Here is a 13,205-nt window from a genome sequence, read left to right on the forward strand (position 1 = left end):
ATCGTGGACAGGAAAACAGTATACAAGCACATTCACGATGCACACAGAAAACTGAAAAAAGCTGAGCTGTCTGCATTTATATGTGTGGGTTAGTTAGGATTTCCTGCTGCTTTCTTATCGGAAAAGTCACAGTTGAATAAAATAAAAACTATTTAGCAAGTCAAAGTTTCAGTTAAAAAGCAGGAAAGACATAAAAAAGTAGTTCAAGGATGCATAATTAAACAAAGATTAACCAATATGATAAAATAAAGGTGTGAATTTCTTTTCCTATAAAAGAAAAATGAGTGCAATTTATTTAACCTGTTTACCTGACTTTGGAATGTAATTATTACATTAATATTGCTGCTAAGTACTAGGCTCATACTGGAGTAGTGCTGTATGCAGATAGATGGGTCCTCTGTGCTGATGTTGCAGGGAGGGGCGTGACGTCACGGGAGAGACCGGGAGGAAGACGCGAAGGGAGGGGGGACGGAGGGGGATGAGGAGAGGGGAAAGGAGAAGGGACGAAGGAGAGAGCGGGGGGATGACTGCATCAAAGGAAAACAAAAAAACAATCATGACTCCTGTAATTCATACTACGGTTTCTATACATCACAAAGGTTGCTGTGGTTATCTACACAGTATGCCGCAATAAATGACGAGCCGCCCCGAAAAGGTAATTATCCTCTTTCACGTCGTAATTTGCACGCTTTTTATTTATTTATTTATTTAAATTTCTGTGCATCCTCTTACACAGTAGATCGATTGCCTAATCGTCACCGTAAGAGTCTATTGCAAACAGAAGAAAACATCGAGGATCATGTCTCTAAAAATTTTTTTTTTTTTTTAAAAAGCAAAAAAGGCTCTGGGTCGGCAGGCTATCAGTCAAGTATTTCTATTAAATGTGAGCGATAATGATGCGTTATCCTTGTGAGTGTCCTGAAAGCCGTCATTGACATCCACACCGCTTACATTGTGTCCTGTTTGAGCTTCCTACATGAAAAATTAAAATGGAAACAGGCGTCATGAGCGCTGCCGCATAGTACACTGCTGTAGTCAGCCACGCAGAGCACATGGGCTTTGCGCACAGCATGCGCACTGGTTGCAGTGCGTCGTGCCCACCGACGGTGTCTGCACATGACTGCAGTGTCCTCTTGGTCGCACTACATAACCATTAGCATCACCAAGTTAATGCTGTGCTAGACCGTGCTGATCTTGAATCAAGTCCAAACAAACTTTTGCGCATGTCTGACTTGTAATTCATCACTGGCATCACCCTTTAATATGTTCCAGTTGCTGCTGGCTTGAGAGAGATGTCATCTCCAGGAATGGGCACCCCCAGTGACCCCCTCTTGGCCAGTCCAGGAGGGAGGTTTTCCACAGCTCAGGAAGGTATCTGGAGGAGCTCACTTCCCAAAACTGCCAGCTTTCCAACTTCCACCACTCGGCACCTCAGTCACAGAGCCAACAACTTCCAAAGACAGCCAAAGCGGAGGAAGCTGATAAGACCTTCGCCTCCTCCGCCACCCAACACACCTTGTCCCCTGGACCAGCTGGACCTCAGTGAGCTTCCCCCGAGACGTACCTTCCAGGAGCTGCTCTTCAATGGCTGCATATTGTTCGGGATTGAATTCAGCTACGCCATGGAAACAGCTTATGTGACTCCAGTGCTTTTACAGATGGGCCTGCCTGATCAATTCTACAGCTTGGTGTGGTTTATTAGCCCCATTCTCGGTAAGTAAGCAGCAGAGGTAGAAGACTAGCTGCTGTACAGGCATATGTAATGTATAATAAGAATCCTAGTTGTATGGATTCTAACTTTGCATTTCGTTTTGACTTGAAGGATTCCTCGTTCAGCCTCTCATAGGAGCATGGAGTGATCGTTGTACATCCCGGTTTGGGCGAAGACGACCTTTTATTTTTGCCTTGGCAATAGGTAAGACGAGTTAAAGCAGTACCATAGTGTTTTTGAAATGCAATTATGTGAAGCTGCGTAGCTTGCAAGTGACAGTGTTGATCAAATGGTAAATAATCTGCAATTATATGGTATCGTTACCTCAAATGTTAGCACTTTTGTGAAGTGCATTACAACATGTTTCTTATTGCTGTTATTTAGAAGAATGGTCAAAATCATAGCAGCTGTGGCCTCAAAGCAAATCCTGCATTTCCTCTGATGCAGCTCAATCAATAAGCAGTTCATTCCTGTAAAATGCTCAAATAAAACCATGGTTGGATAATCATAACTAAAGACCATAGATAGGAACTTGGCCACAGGTCCACCAAAATACATGTGCTCCACCTAAGCACCTAAGTGTGGTTGCATAACACAGGGGAACTTATACACATACCTACTCAGTCTACTGCTTTTCTGTTACACTCTATACATGCCATGCTAGTACAGTGTGACATACAACATCTCAGATACATTTTAAATAAAACCACTGTGAAAAACATCCCACCATAAGGCGCAACTCTTCATCTGGTTTTCAGTAAAGAGCTCAAGTAAACTCCCAGACAGTTCAGATTCAATGGTTATAAGATAATTGGCTGTGTCTCTGTGTTGAATGTAATTCAGAATCAATCCACCTGGGAACTTGTACTGTTTCTCCATATTGACTGCAAGATCACAATTTTATTTTAAATATATAGCCACATCATTTTGATGGCCAAAGATTATACACAGCCAGTAAAAACATGTAACCATTTGTTATGCTCTACATCAAAAAATTGGAAAACCCAGAGTTCAGGAGACATTCAGGTCTTCCACCTTCATCTAGCTCTCATCTAGTTCATCTAGCTTTGGTGCTCATGTTAATTTTTTGCCACTTCTTCTGCTCTGCATTGTAGGAGCACTGATTGGTCTTACTCTGGTTCTCAATGGACGGGATATTGGGAGCGTCCTGGCTGACACAGCATCAAATCACAAGTGGGGAATAGTCCTGACAGTGTGTGGTGTGGTTCTAATGGACTTCAGTGCTGATTCAGCTGACAACCCAAGCCATGCTTATATGATGGATGTGTGCAGCCCAGAGGACCAAGATCGGGGACTGAACATCCACGCGTTACTGGCAGGTAGGAAAATACTTCTGTAGCCTTGAAAGCTGAAGCTGTAACATGTGTCCTTTTGAGATAATTTTGCAGAAAACATTAGAAATGTAGCTTTACAAGTATTTTGTGGTTTCATTTCTCTACTCAGGACTAGGAGGTGGATTTGGCTACATTGTAGGTGGCATCAACTGGGACCAGACACAGTTTGGAAGGTCAATGGGAGGTCAACTCCGGGTCATATACCTGTTTACGAGCGTCACTTTGGTGATCGCCACAACCATGACTCTAATGAGCATCCCTGAACGGCCCTTACCAAAGAGCCAGCCGAACAAGAACTCAAGCAAAAACAGCCTGAAAAGCCCTAGCCTCCCTCTTCCCCCCTCCCCACCCGTCCACCCTGGACCAGATTTGGGACTAGATGAGGAAGACGAGGACGGTCTCTACAGCTACAATTTTTTAAAGTCTCACCCATGTAATCCTGACCCCTTGGCCCATTCTTGCAGTGCAAGTGCGCGTCTTTGTGCGGGCCTCAATAGCCCCATATCGCCCCTAAGCCCCCTCACTCCAAAGTATGGCAGCTTTATTAGTAGGGACAGCTCTCTCACTGGCATTAATGAGTTTGCCTCTTCATTAGGAACCTCATACATCGACAGTGTGCTCATAGACTGCTACACAGGTCAGCAGACACCACAAGCTCTGCCCCCCAGCTCCACCACTGTGCCACTGCCTCCAGGGGACTCCCCTCCCCCAGACGGGCTCACGCAGGGGCCAGGGAACCACCCTGCAGGTGCAGGACAGACCCAGGCCAATGTGGTGTCTCATCCAGTTGGGGACGCACACGATGCAGAAGGGCCTCAGCCTGCTGGAGATGCACAATCTCACGGAGCATCTCAGGTCACAGCTGGGGCTCAGACTGCTGCGGGGTCACACCGGGGCTCCACGGCTGGCATCCTGAAGCGACCTCAGAGTCTCGCGCTGATGGAAGAGCCCATGGCGACACAGATTGTTGGGCTGGAGAATGGACGTAGGAGGACAGTGACTTTCAGCCAGCAGGTCAGATGCATGTTTTGAATTTGACAGAAGGTGTTTTGTGAGAAGCCAGAACAGAGCTTTTTAAACATGATGTCATGTGTTTTTTTCTTCTCCTCCAATGAAGGTTGCGAACATTTTGCTCAATGGAGTGCGCTATGAGAGTGATCTAAGTGAGAATGTGGAGAGTGGAGAATCCCAAATGTCAATGAAGCTGCTGTGTATAGCCATCTACAGGATGCCTCCCTCTTTGCGGAGTTTATGCACTAATCATTTTTTAGGTGAGTAAAAAAAAAAACTTAATTGAAATGTATCTCTTTTTCTACACTGCCGAACCTTAAAATCAACCTGTTTTGCATTTAATTTCATAAAAGCGTGATTTTTTTTCAATCTGTGCTTTAGGCTGGTTGTCCTTTGAAGGGATGCTGCTCTTCTACACTGACTTCATGGGGGAGGTTGTGTTTGAAGGAGATCCCAAAGCACCCCACGACTCCGAGGCTTACCAACGCTACAATGCTGGTGTCAGCATGGGCTGCTGGGGCATGTGCATCTATGCATTCAGTGCTGCTTTCTACTCAGGTAAGTACTCACACATCACATCACATCTGGCAGGTGTGATTCCTTACCCTGGTTGGATTTGTGCACTGCTTCGTCTTACACTGAACCTCTCTCTGCTTTCCCTTCTTCAACTTTCAGCCATATTGGAGAAACTAGAGGAGCGTTTCTCTCTTCGCACGCTATATTTTTTCGCCTACTTGGCATTTGGTTTGGGCACCGGCCTTGCCACACTATCCACCAACCTCTACGTGGTACTTTCTCTCTGTGTCACCTACGGGGTGCTCTTCTCCTCTTTATGTACGCTGCCTTACTCTCTGCTGTGTGAATACTACCAGAGCCCTCAGGTCAGTATCGATATATATAAGTGCAGCAATTACCTAATTATAGTTGCTGGACGATATTTTTCCTGTGTGAACGTAAAAGAATAGATCAAAATTTATATGATCACCTTACCATTATCGTGTTTGTTTGATGGCTATGAAGCCACAGCCATCAGCCAGTTAATTTAGCTTAATGTTAAAGAAAGGGGGGTAATAAAATCTGCCTCTGAGCTGAATAACTAGAGGTTTTATTCCAAATCATACAAAAATGAAATATAAAAATAAAACTTTATTGTTGTGAAGCAGCTTTTTTTAAGCTCTAGAGTTGCAGGAAGTCCTATTATGTTAGCTTTGCATAGAGCCAGATTTGCTGTCTCACTGTTTCTTGGACGTTCTACAGTAGAGTGCTTTTCTGGGTACTTTTTGCCAGACATTAGCATCACCCTGGTTCATTCATCAAAGAGCCAATTTAATTTTTAGGCCTTTTGAATTACTGCAGAAAATAACCTTTCTGGGAAATGAACATGAGTTTTGTTCAGGGAGATCATTTTTCCCAATTAACGCAAAGTTTAGGATTTTTTAAAAGCTGTAAAATGCGTAGATTTTACTATAAACTCATTATGCCACAAAGCTCTCATATTTTGCTGTGATCAAGTTAAGTTCTGGAGTTTCATTTAGCTATTTTTTTAGGAAACGCCTTCTCTGAGACAGATAAAAGAAGAAGAAGTTGAGTATTTAGCTATGTATTTTATGTTGTAGAATAAAAGCCCGTGTAAGCATCTAGAATCTAACTTCCAGTTAAGGGACCCAAAAGTGCTCAAGGTCCATTTTCAGATTTTAGGACCTTTTCCCACAGCACTATCTAAAGCAAAGCTTTGTATAACGTGTATTGGCTGTAGCTTCATATTTAGTTTAGCAATGTCAGAAGAAAACAAATGAGCACACTGTCAAAGTCTTTTACAGCTTTACCCAGCAAATGTTTCAGTGGGAAGAAGACTAGATGCTTCTTGAATATCATTGTTGGAGAGAAATTTTGTTTTCAGTGATTGTTTTGTATTATCTGTTTACTGATTAGATCAAAAATCAAAACAAAGAAATCTTTATTTATTAAGAGTTAAAAAAATACATACAACACAAGAATAACTTGATTTCCTAACTCTTACTCTGGATGCTTTTCTTCAGGGAGCAAAGAGGCAGTGGTTGTGAGAGTCCAAGTTCATCATGACACAAATGAGGCAGAATTTACATGTAGATAACCATAAATGACTCAAAAAAACAAACAAACAAACTTTTTTCTACTTGATTTACATGGAGTTGACATCATGCAGCTGTCTTCATAGTTACATAGTATCATTACAAAAAAAAGACAAGAGTGTTTGATTTCTCCTCTCCTGTAAAATGTGTTGCTTTCTTGCTTTGTCCACTGCTGTACATGTTAGAACATCACCTTCCAGCTAGCATGTTTGCTGAGTACTTGCTTGCAGTGCTTAGACTGTTCCCACACTGTAATTAAACCAATTGTGTCTTTCAGTTTTGCGGCTCATCGGAGGAAGGGACCAGACGAGGGATGGGGGTGGACATCTCTCTGCTCAGCTGCCAGTACTTCCTGGCTCAGATCCTGGTCTCTGTGGCGATGGGACCTCTGACCTCCCTGGTGGGTGGGGCCCAGGGAGTCATGTACTTTGCAAGCCTGATGTCATTCGTGGGCTGCCTGTACTCCTCTCTCTGCGTGGTGTACCAGCTGCCCCCCCCTGAGGGTGAGCCCCCCGAAAGCGAGACCCAGCCACTATTGGTGCACATTTAGAAAAGCCTCTTACAAATTTATTTTTACCTCACACACAACCGCACGCACACACATACTCACTCCACAGCACTGTTGCTTTAGTGTCTGCTGTGTTGACCTTCACAGTGCGACAGACGCACTGTAAATCCTGCCGCACACTGTACAGCACAGATTCATATATTGTTTTACACCAATTTAGCACTGCTCCTCTCAGAGCTAGACAGACAGACAGACAGACAGACATTGGCCACCTCTCCAGTCTTTGTTTATACATGACCAGCGTGTTCATACAGTGTGTGTGCCCATGCATTTTTTCCTAACTTTTGCAAATGAATGTGTGACCTCTCTGAATGTGTGTGTCTCTGAGTGACTCCTGTGAGTATAGATAAGCCGTTCTTGTGTCTGATTCTTTGCTGTCAAACTCTTGCATCATTTTTCTTGCTCATTTGTTGGTGTTTTTAGGATAGAAGTGTTTACCAGTATGCGCAAGCTAACCACTGCTTTCCCTCTCTTTTTCTTCCTTTTATCAGTTGCCTAACGTCTGCATGAGCTGCAGTGTAATCTCTTAAAGCCCTGTGTTAACGTTTTGTTTTGGTCATATGGCCAAGGGAATGTCTACCTGCCTGTTTCTCTGAGTTAGTATACTACACCTTAGGCAGGATTTTCTGACTAATTGAATGTGCTGCCAGTAGCCATTCAGGCTCACCGTTCATTCCTCTTTATTAATTCAAGATCTCTCATTGCATAATTTAGCAAACACATACTTAATATTCACGTGAAGCCGAACTATGCCTAATCACAGTCTGGAAGGCCTTCACATTCTCCACATTTTAACAGCAAATACAAACAACACTTTCCACACTATCCAGTCATTATGAGACTTAACCAGTGTGCTATCCCCAAAATTTCAGTTTGGTGCTGGGTGACTCTTAATCAAGAGTCCAAATAGGAGTACAATGTCAACTACTTAATCATCATAGAGCAGTGTCTAATAGGATGACACGCGTACTCGTACAAAAAACACAGAGAAATGTGTACTGGTGGCTAATTCTTGTCTGGGCCCTCACTAAGCCATGGACAGCCCTGTGAGCTGTTACCCTACTCCTGGCCATACCATTGTAATAATGACAGTGATTCTTGTCATTATCAGGAAGAGGAGAAGTTGAAACTGGGGTCTGAATCAGCAATCAGTCGGAAACCGAACAAAACAGAAGAAGAGAAAACAGAGAGAAGACTCATGTGAATGATGGGTAACCCTGAAGGTGGACAGCATTTAACAAAAGCAAAAAAAAGACTGTGGGGGTTCACAGCCAGCGGCGGCGAATGCTTATCGTCATCATTAGGGCGCATGCTTAAGGTAGTAGGCTTCCGCTCCACTATGCTCAGTCCATCAGTGACGTATAGTGATGACTTTTCGTTTGTTAGCTGGACGTTTTAAACCTCTTTCCTTTTTCCATCATCGAGAAGCCATCTACATCACTAAACTGGTACATGCAGTTTATTTTTTCATGGCAAAACGGTACGCTTTGTCTGTTCAGCCAAACACAGGCACCAAGCCTGATTTCAGGGCTTCAAACAAGCTTTTCGTTGTGTTGGTTCCACTGACTGAGCACCTCAACATGCAGGTGCCCCAGAAGAATGTCTGTAATTGCCTACTATCAAAGCCTGCTGGACTGACCAGATGCACGCCACGCTAACGTTTCTGAGGAAACCGTAAATGTGCGGATCATGCTGTTGCAGCTTGCTTGGGAAAGAATTAAAACACAGTTTTTGTGTTACATGGTACCACCTATTGCTCAGTATTAGCAGTGCTACTGTAAAAGCTACTTTTATTCAGGGTTAAGTTAAAACTAAAATGATCATTTTTTGCCACGCTTGACTCCTGTGTCAATTATTTTGTTGCAGGCCACATCAGTTGTAGCTTCCCTTAATGATGGGGTGAACTTCTCAACTACACCACATGGGGGAGCAAGTGTACACAAGAAAGTAATCCATTGATTCTGTTCACCCTTTTCCATTACCAAGTGAAATTATTCCTCTTTCCTGCATCTAAGCCAGCCATTTTCCATGTTAAGAAAAAAATAGGTCAAGTGACATCATCCACTTATAAAACCATGTTTTGTTTTTTTTAAGAAAGCACCAATGATGAGCTATTAACAGATAATAAACACACACTAAAGACATTCTTAAGTAAAAAGACAATTTATTTGTTAATCAGAATATACAAAGCAGTGGCTGAAGTAACCGAATGTCATTCTGGTTCTGAAAAAGGCAGTCTTGTACACAAAACTGAGCTACCCAACCATAACATAACACTCATTGAAAATGTAAGAGAAACAAAGTATAAATGGTACAAACTTGCGTGGAATGCATACAGAACAAATGACCAAAGCTTTAAGATTTAAGAGGGGTTAATTAACATTGCAAAATCCTGCCTCCACAGAACTGGGGAGTTTGGGGGGAATCAGGGGGTCAAACTATCTAATCATGGAGGTGCAAGACAGAGCCCCTTTAATTCATTTGCACCATCTGCTATGTTAACAGGGCAGCCAAAGATTAAGTAGCAGCTCAAACACAAAATATTATGCCTTTTAACTAATAATGCTAACAACTGTCCATTATCCCCTGCTTAAAACTTATCTTTGGTCCTTTAAGTGTATCTGAGAGGTCAACATGAGCCTTGGAGGTGAGCAGCTGCCTGTATGTATGAATCATCTGGTCAGCACTGACATAATAGAGATTGTGCTTCTAACATACTGATATCAAACCTCAGGAAATTTAAAAAACAAAACAAAAACTGATCTCGTGGCATGGCCCGATTTGTACAAGTAGGAAAAAAGAGCTCATTTTAAAGACCAATAAATAACATTTCATTAAAAAAAAAAAAAAAAAAAAAAAAGGATGCAGGGCCACTATGTTTCAAGACTCCAGTGCAATGTGATAACATGGGAGCAAACAAAAAGAAATTTCTCTCCAAAGATACAAAAAAGCACAAGCTCTACAACACGATGTTGACCAGGTTGGTAAGACAGTGCTGCAAACAAGTAGCAGGACAGAGACCTAAGCCTCCACTTCTGCCTCTTTCGAATCCCCATTTTCCTCTGTCTTCTGCTTTTTTGTCTCCACCTTTTCCTAATGGAAAAAAGAAGAGTCACATTAGCAAGGCCAAAACCAAGACTAAAACTTGCATACTTAAGGCCCGAAGACAACCCACCTCCTCCTCCTCAGCTGCACGCTTCACAGGCTGTGCATCAGTCTCCTCAGCAGGGGGCGCCTCCTCTGCATTCCCTATAAGGACAGTTTGTCACTTCAGAAATTACAGCCCTCACTTCCAGCGCATTTTCTTTTTTAAACATATCAAGATTCACTTGTATTAAAAAAGGAAGATTTTGAGGTCAGTACCACACAAGAGAAACAATTCTAGGGCAAATCAGTAAAATCTGAATACAGTACACATATAGTTGCAATTCCAATCTTTCAGAAAACACTAGTAGCACTTAAAATTAACTTACCTTCCCCATTCTTGTGCTCCTCCTCTGTGGTTTCTTCCACTTTGTCACTGTGTTCAGCACCGTTCTGGATGAAGCAGAGGAAACATCAGTCTGGTAAGGGTATGCAATGACTGGCCTTCAATTATGTAAACAAATTATTAGCAGAATAACAAGGCATCCCGAGCATATTTTAAATAATGCTCCCACAGACTTGCATGTACAGGCTCCTTTGGGGATTCTTTAAAAGGCAATGTGTAGTGAGCTGTTATTACACTCCCAGAGGATTAGCTACCAAGCTCTGGGAAACCTCAGAGTAGAGAAAAACCAATGGAGACGTCCAGAGGGTTGCTAGCGAACATCTGCCATTTCACAACCCAAACAAAGCAGTGTGGAGAGCAGCTGAACAGGAGGGGGGAGGCGGGTGCAGCGACACCTGCATGATGAGGGGCGCTAAGACAAAAGGCCATGAGGCTGCTTCTCTCGGCTCCAACTTACTGTGCCATTGGCAGGTGCGTCCCCGTTATCGGTCTTTTCCTCCACTTCTGCCTCTTTCTTCTCTTTCAGCTCCTACAAAATAAAAGCCCCTTTGATCAATGTTCAGTTAAGAAAAAGAGTTAAGTGCCAAATGTTACTCCCACGTCCGAGTTTGATTACGAGCTGGGATTAAGAAAAAACACACACGATGAAAACAGTATTAATCTTGTGTTCTTTTATTAAAACTAAGCGGGAATGCTGGTCGTTTTCACCCCCATGCCGCGCAGTTACACAGCAGTGTAACCGTGCTGTGGCTTCCCGCCCACAGCGGCAGCTCCGCTCCACCAGCTGTACCGTTTGTGCCGCTTTGTCTGCTTAACAAGACATTTTTAAGCCAAACCACATCACACACATTTCAGTTTCCAGTCACAGCAATTAGTCGTCGATGCTGAAAACTGCTAAATGAATCGTCTCCACGAAGTATGGCTTTCGCCATGTGATATTTAAGACAAGTTACTGGTTTAACTTACATGAACTAACGTTAATTACAAGCTTTGCTGCTGCCGTCAAATAACTCACTTGTTCAGCCGTAGTTAGCTAAAGAAACATAAACACTGTAACAACTTGTACAAGTTTTCTAAATCTTTCCACACGACGGTTCAGCCGAGAAGAAAAAAAGAAAGGGGAAAAAAAGGTGAATGAAACGCACCTTGGCTGTAACCTCTGCAGTGGCGGTTGTGTCAACAGCTGTGTCGGCCATGGTTAATTTTGTGTATTAATTTAGCTAATTATATTCCCGATCTAAAGAATAATTATTTCTTGTCTCTTCGCCTCCGTGTGAGCAGTCCAAAGACGCTGAGAGAGAAACGATGTCTGCCTGTCTCCGCTTTTCTCTCGAGCTCGTTGAAAATCCACTCTCGTTGGATACAGCGGCTCCATCCTACACCTGATTGGACAATGTCGACCACCGGGATGTTTGATTGGATGAGTATCTTTTCAATCTTGAAAAACGAATCCCACCTCTGGTCTATCTCACCGTTGATTGGTCAATTTTTTTAAAGCGCTGCACTACACCATAATTCTCTCCCCCCGCCCCCCCCCCCCCACTGCCCTTCACTTTGCGTTTGGTTTTTTCACTTAAATATGAACAATGAATACTGTGAAAGTTATAATAATCAATAAGAATGTATTATTTATTAATATTGTTTCAAGTTGATGGATTGTAAAAGTTTATTCATACACAGAAAGACCCAAGGGCAATATCTTTTGTCTCAGCGCTCTTTCTCCGCAGAGATGTGGTGTCAAATTACATGCAAAAAGGAATAATGTGACGGGCTTGAAAGCAGACGGCCACTCCTCCTTTCTATATTTAACATTTTTAACGAAATGTGCTCACGCCTGAGTGTTCTTACACTTTCATTTTTTCCTTTACAAGACCCGATCAAAGTCACTTCTGTTTCAATAACTTCAACACACATCTTAATTAATTAAGACCACAACTGTAATCTAAACAGCAACACTATGCCCCGCAACCCTAAAGCCTAACATACATCTTAAAATGAAAGTTTAATTATTTCCACAGATGCTGTGCATTTGGACTGTATTTATTTATAATTGAATGTCTCGTCGAACTATCGAATGAATAGTGACATTTTTATTTGTTTTGTTTTTTTATTTGTTTTTCTTACTGAAAACAGTGAAGGTGATCAATTAGTACTTTAAAAAATGTACAAACCGCTATCTGCCTCAGTATGTATTTATTGCAAAGCTAGGAGGGGAGATCAGTTAAACATTGTATGTGGTATGTGATTTGTGAGCTTATAAAAGATAGTAATAGGGTGTGGTGTGCCTACAGTTATGTGAAAGCCTTTATAGCTGTCACATGAACTTGTAACCTTTATTACACTGTCAAAAAATAAAAATAAAAATACAGACTTCCTTTTTAGTGGGAAAGTATAGAGCGAGCATGAGCTCATATTTAAAATAAAATTTTACATAGGCTATTACATAGGCTATAAATGCAAACAATGAAAAGCTATGCCATTCAACCCATGAATACAGTAGCTTATATAGTACTCTGCAAAAGTCACCCCTATCTTCTTTATATTTTTCTAGGAAAATGGGAGCTAGGTGCAGCGACTTATTGAAATGTGCAAACATATGTGGAAATACAGCATATAAGGCAAAAACTGAGTTTGTACAACTGTAGCAAGCTTGAAAGTCAATATTTGGTAATGACCACCTTTATTCTTCAACAGGGGCTGAGCTCTCTTGGGCAAGCTTTCTTCTAATTTCTTTAAGTAGTCTTCAGGAGTAGTTCTTCAGACTTTTTGCAGAACATTCAAAGCTCTTCTTTGGATGCTGGCTGCCTTTTATTAAGTTTTCTGTCAACATGATCCCACACTGCTTCAACAACGTTGAGGTCCATGCTCTGGGGAGTCTAATTCATGACTGATAGTGTTCCATTGTGTGTTTTATATCCAGGTATGCGCAGCATGCTTGGGAATACTGTTATGCTGAAAA

The 13,205-nt window shown here is 42.2% G+C and overlaps 2 protein-coding genes across 4 annotated transcripts; one reads left to right on the forward strand and one right to left on the reverse strand.

Annotated features, from left to right (window-relative positions):
* Positions 1 to 500: 500 nt before the first annotated feature.
* Positions 501 to 8,589, forward strand: slc45a1 (solute carrier family 45 member 1). 3 transcript variants are annotated; one of them, XM_063473949.1, is made up of 10 exons: positions 501 to 655; positions 1,273 to 1,713; positions 1,823 to 1,915; positions 2,827 to 3,051; positions 3,176 to 4,080; positions 4,184 to 4,337; positions 4,459 to 4,635; positions 4,753 to 4,958; positions 6,466 to 6,691; positions 7,868 to 8,589. In XM_063473949.1, exons 2-10 carry the CDS (start codon positions 1,293 to 1,295, stop codon positions 7,894 to 7,896), a joined length of 2,436 nt encoding a protein of 811 aa, XP_063330019.1. In that variant the 5' UTR covers positions 501 to 655; positions 1,273 to 1,292; the 3' UTR covers positions 7,897 to 8,589. The 3 variants fall into 3 exon arrangements, with proteins under 3 accessions (XP_063330019.1, XP_063330021.1, XP_063330018.1); XM_063473951.1 differs by having other exon boundaries at positions 6,466 to 6,588; XM_063473948.1 differs by having other exon boundaries at positions 6,466 to 8,589.
* Positions 8,590 to 8,900: 311 nt separating this feature from the next.
* On the reverse strand, positions 8,901 to 11,586 carry si:ch211-222l21.1 (parathymosin). The gene is made up of 5 exons (XM_063472991.1): positions 11,392 to 11,586; positions 10,704 to 10,775; positions 10,230 to 10,293; positions 9,932 to 10,005; positions 8,901 to 9,849 (listed from the first exon to the last, which is right to left on the reverse strand). Exons 1-5 carry the CDS (start codon positions 11,440 to 11,442, stop codon positions 9,778 to 9,780), a joined length of 333 nt encoding a protein of 110 aa, XP_063329061.1. The 5' UTR covers positions 11,443 to 11,586; the 3' UTR covers positions 8,901 to 9,777.
* Positions 11,587 to 13,205: the final 1,619 nt, after the last annotated feature.

The sequence above is a fragment of the Pelmatolapia mariae genome, linkage group LG5 (assembly GCF_036321145.2).
Source record: "Pelmatolapia mariae isolate MD_Pm_ZW linkage group LG5, Pm_UMD_F_2, whole genome shotgun sequence".
Classification (NCBI taxonomy): Eukaryota; Metazoa; Chordata; class Actinopteri; order Cichliformes; family Cichlidae; genus Pelmatolapia; species Pelmatolapia mariae.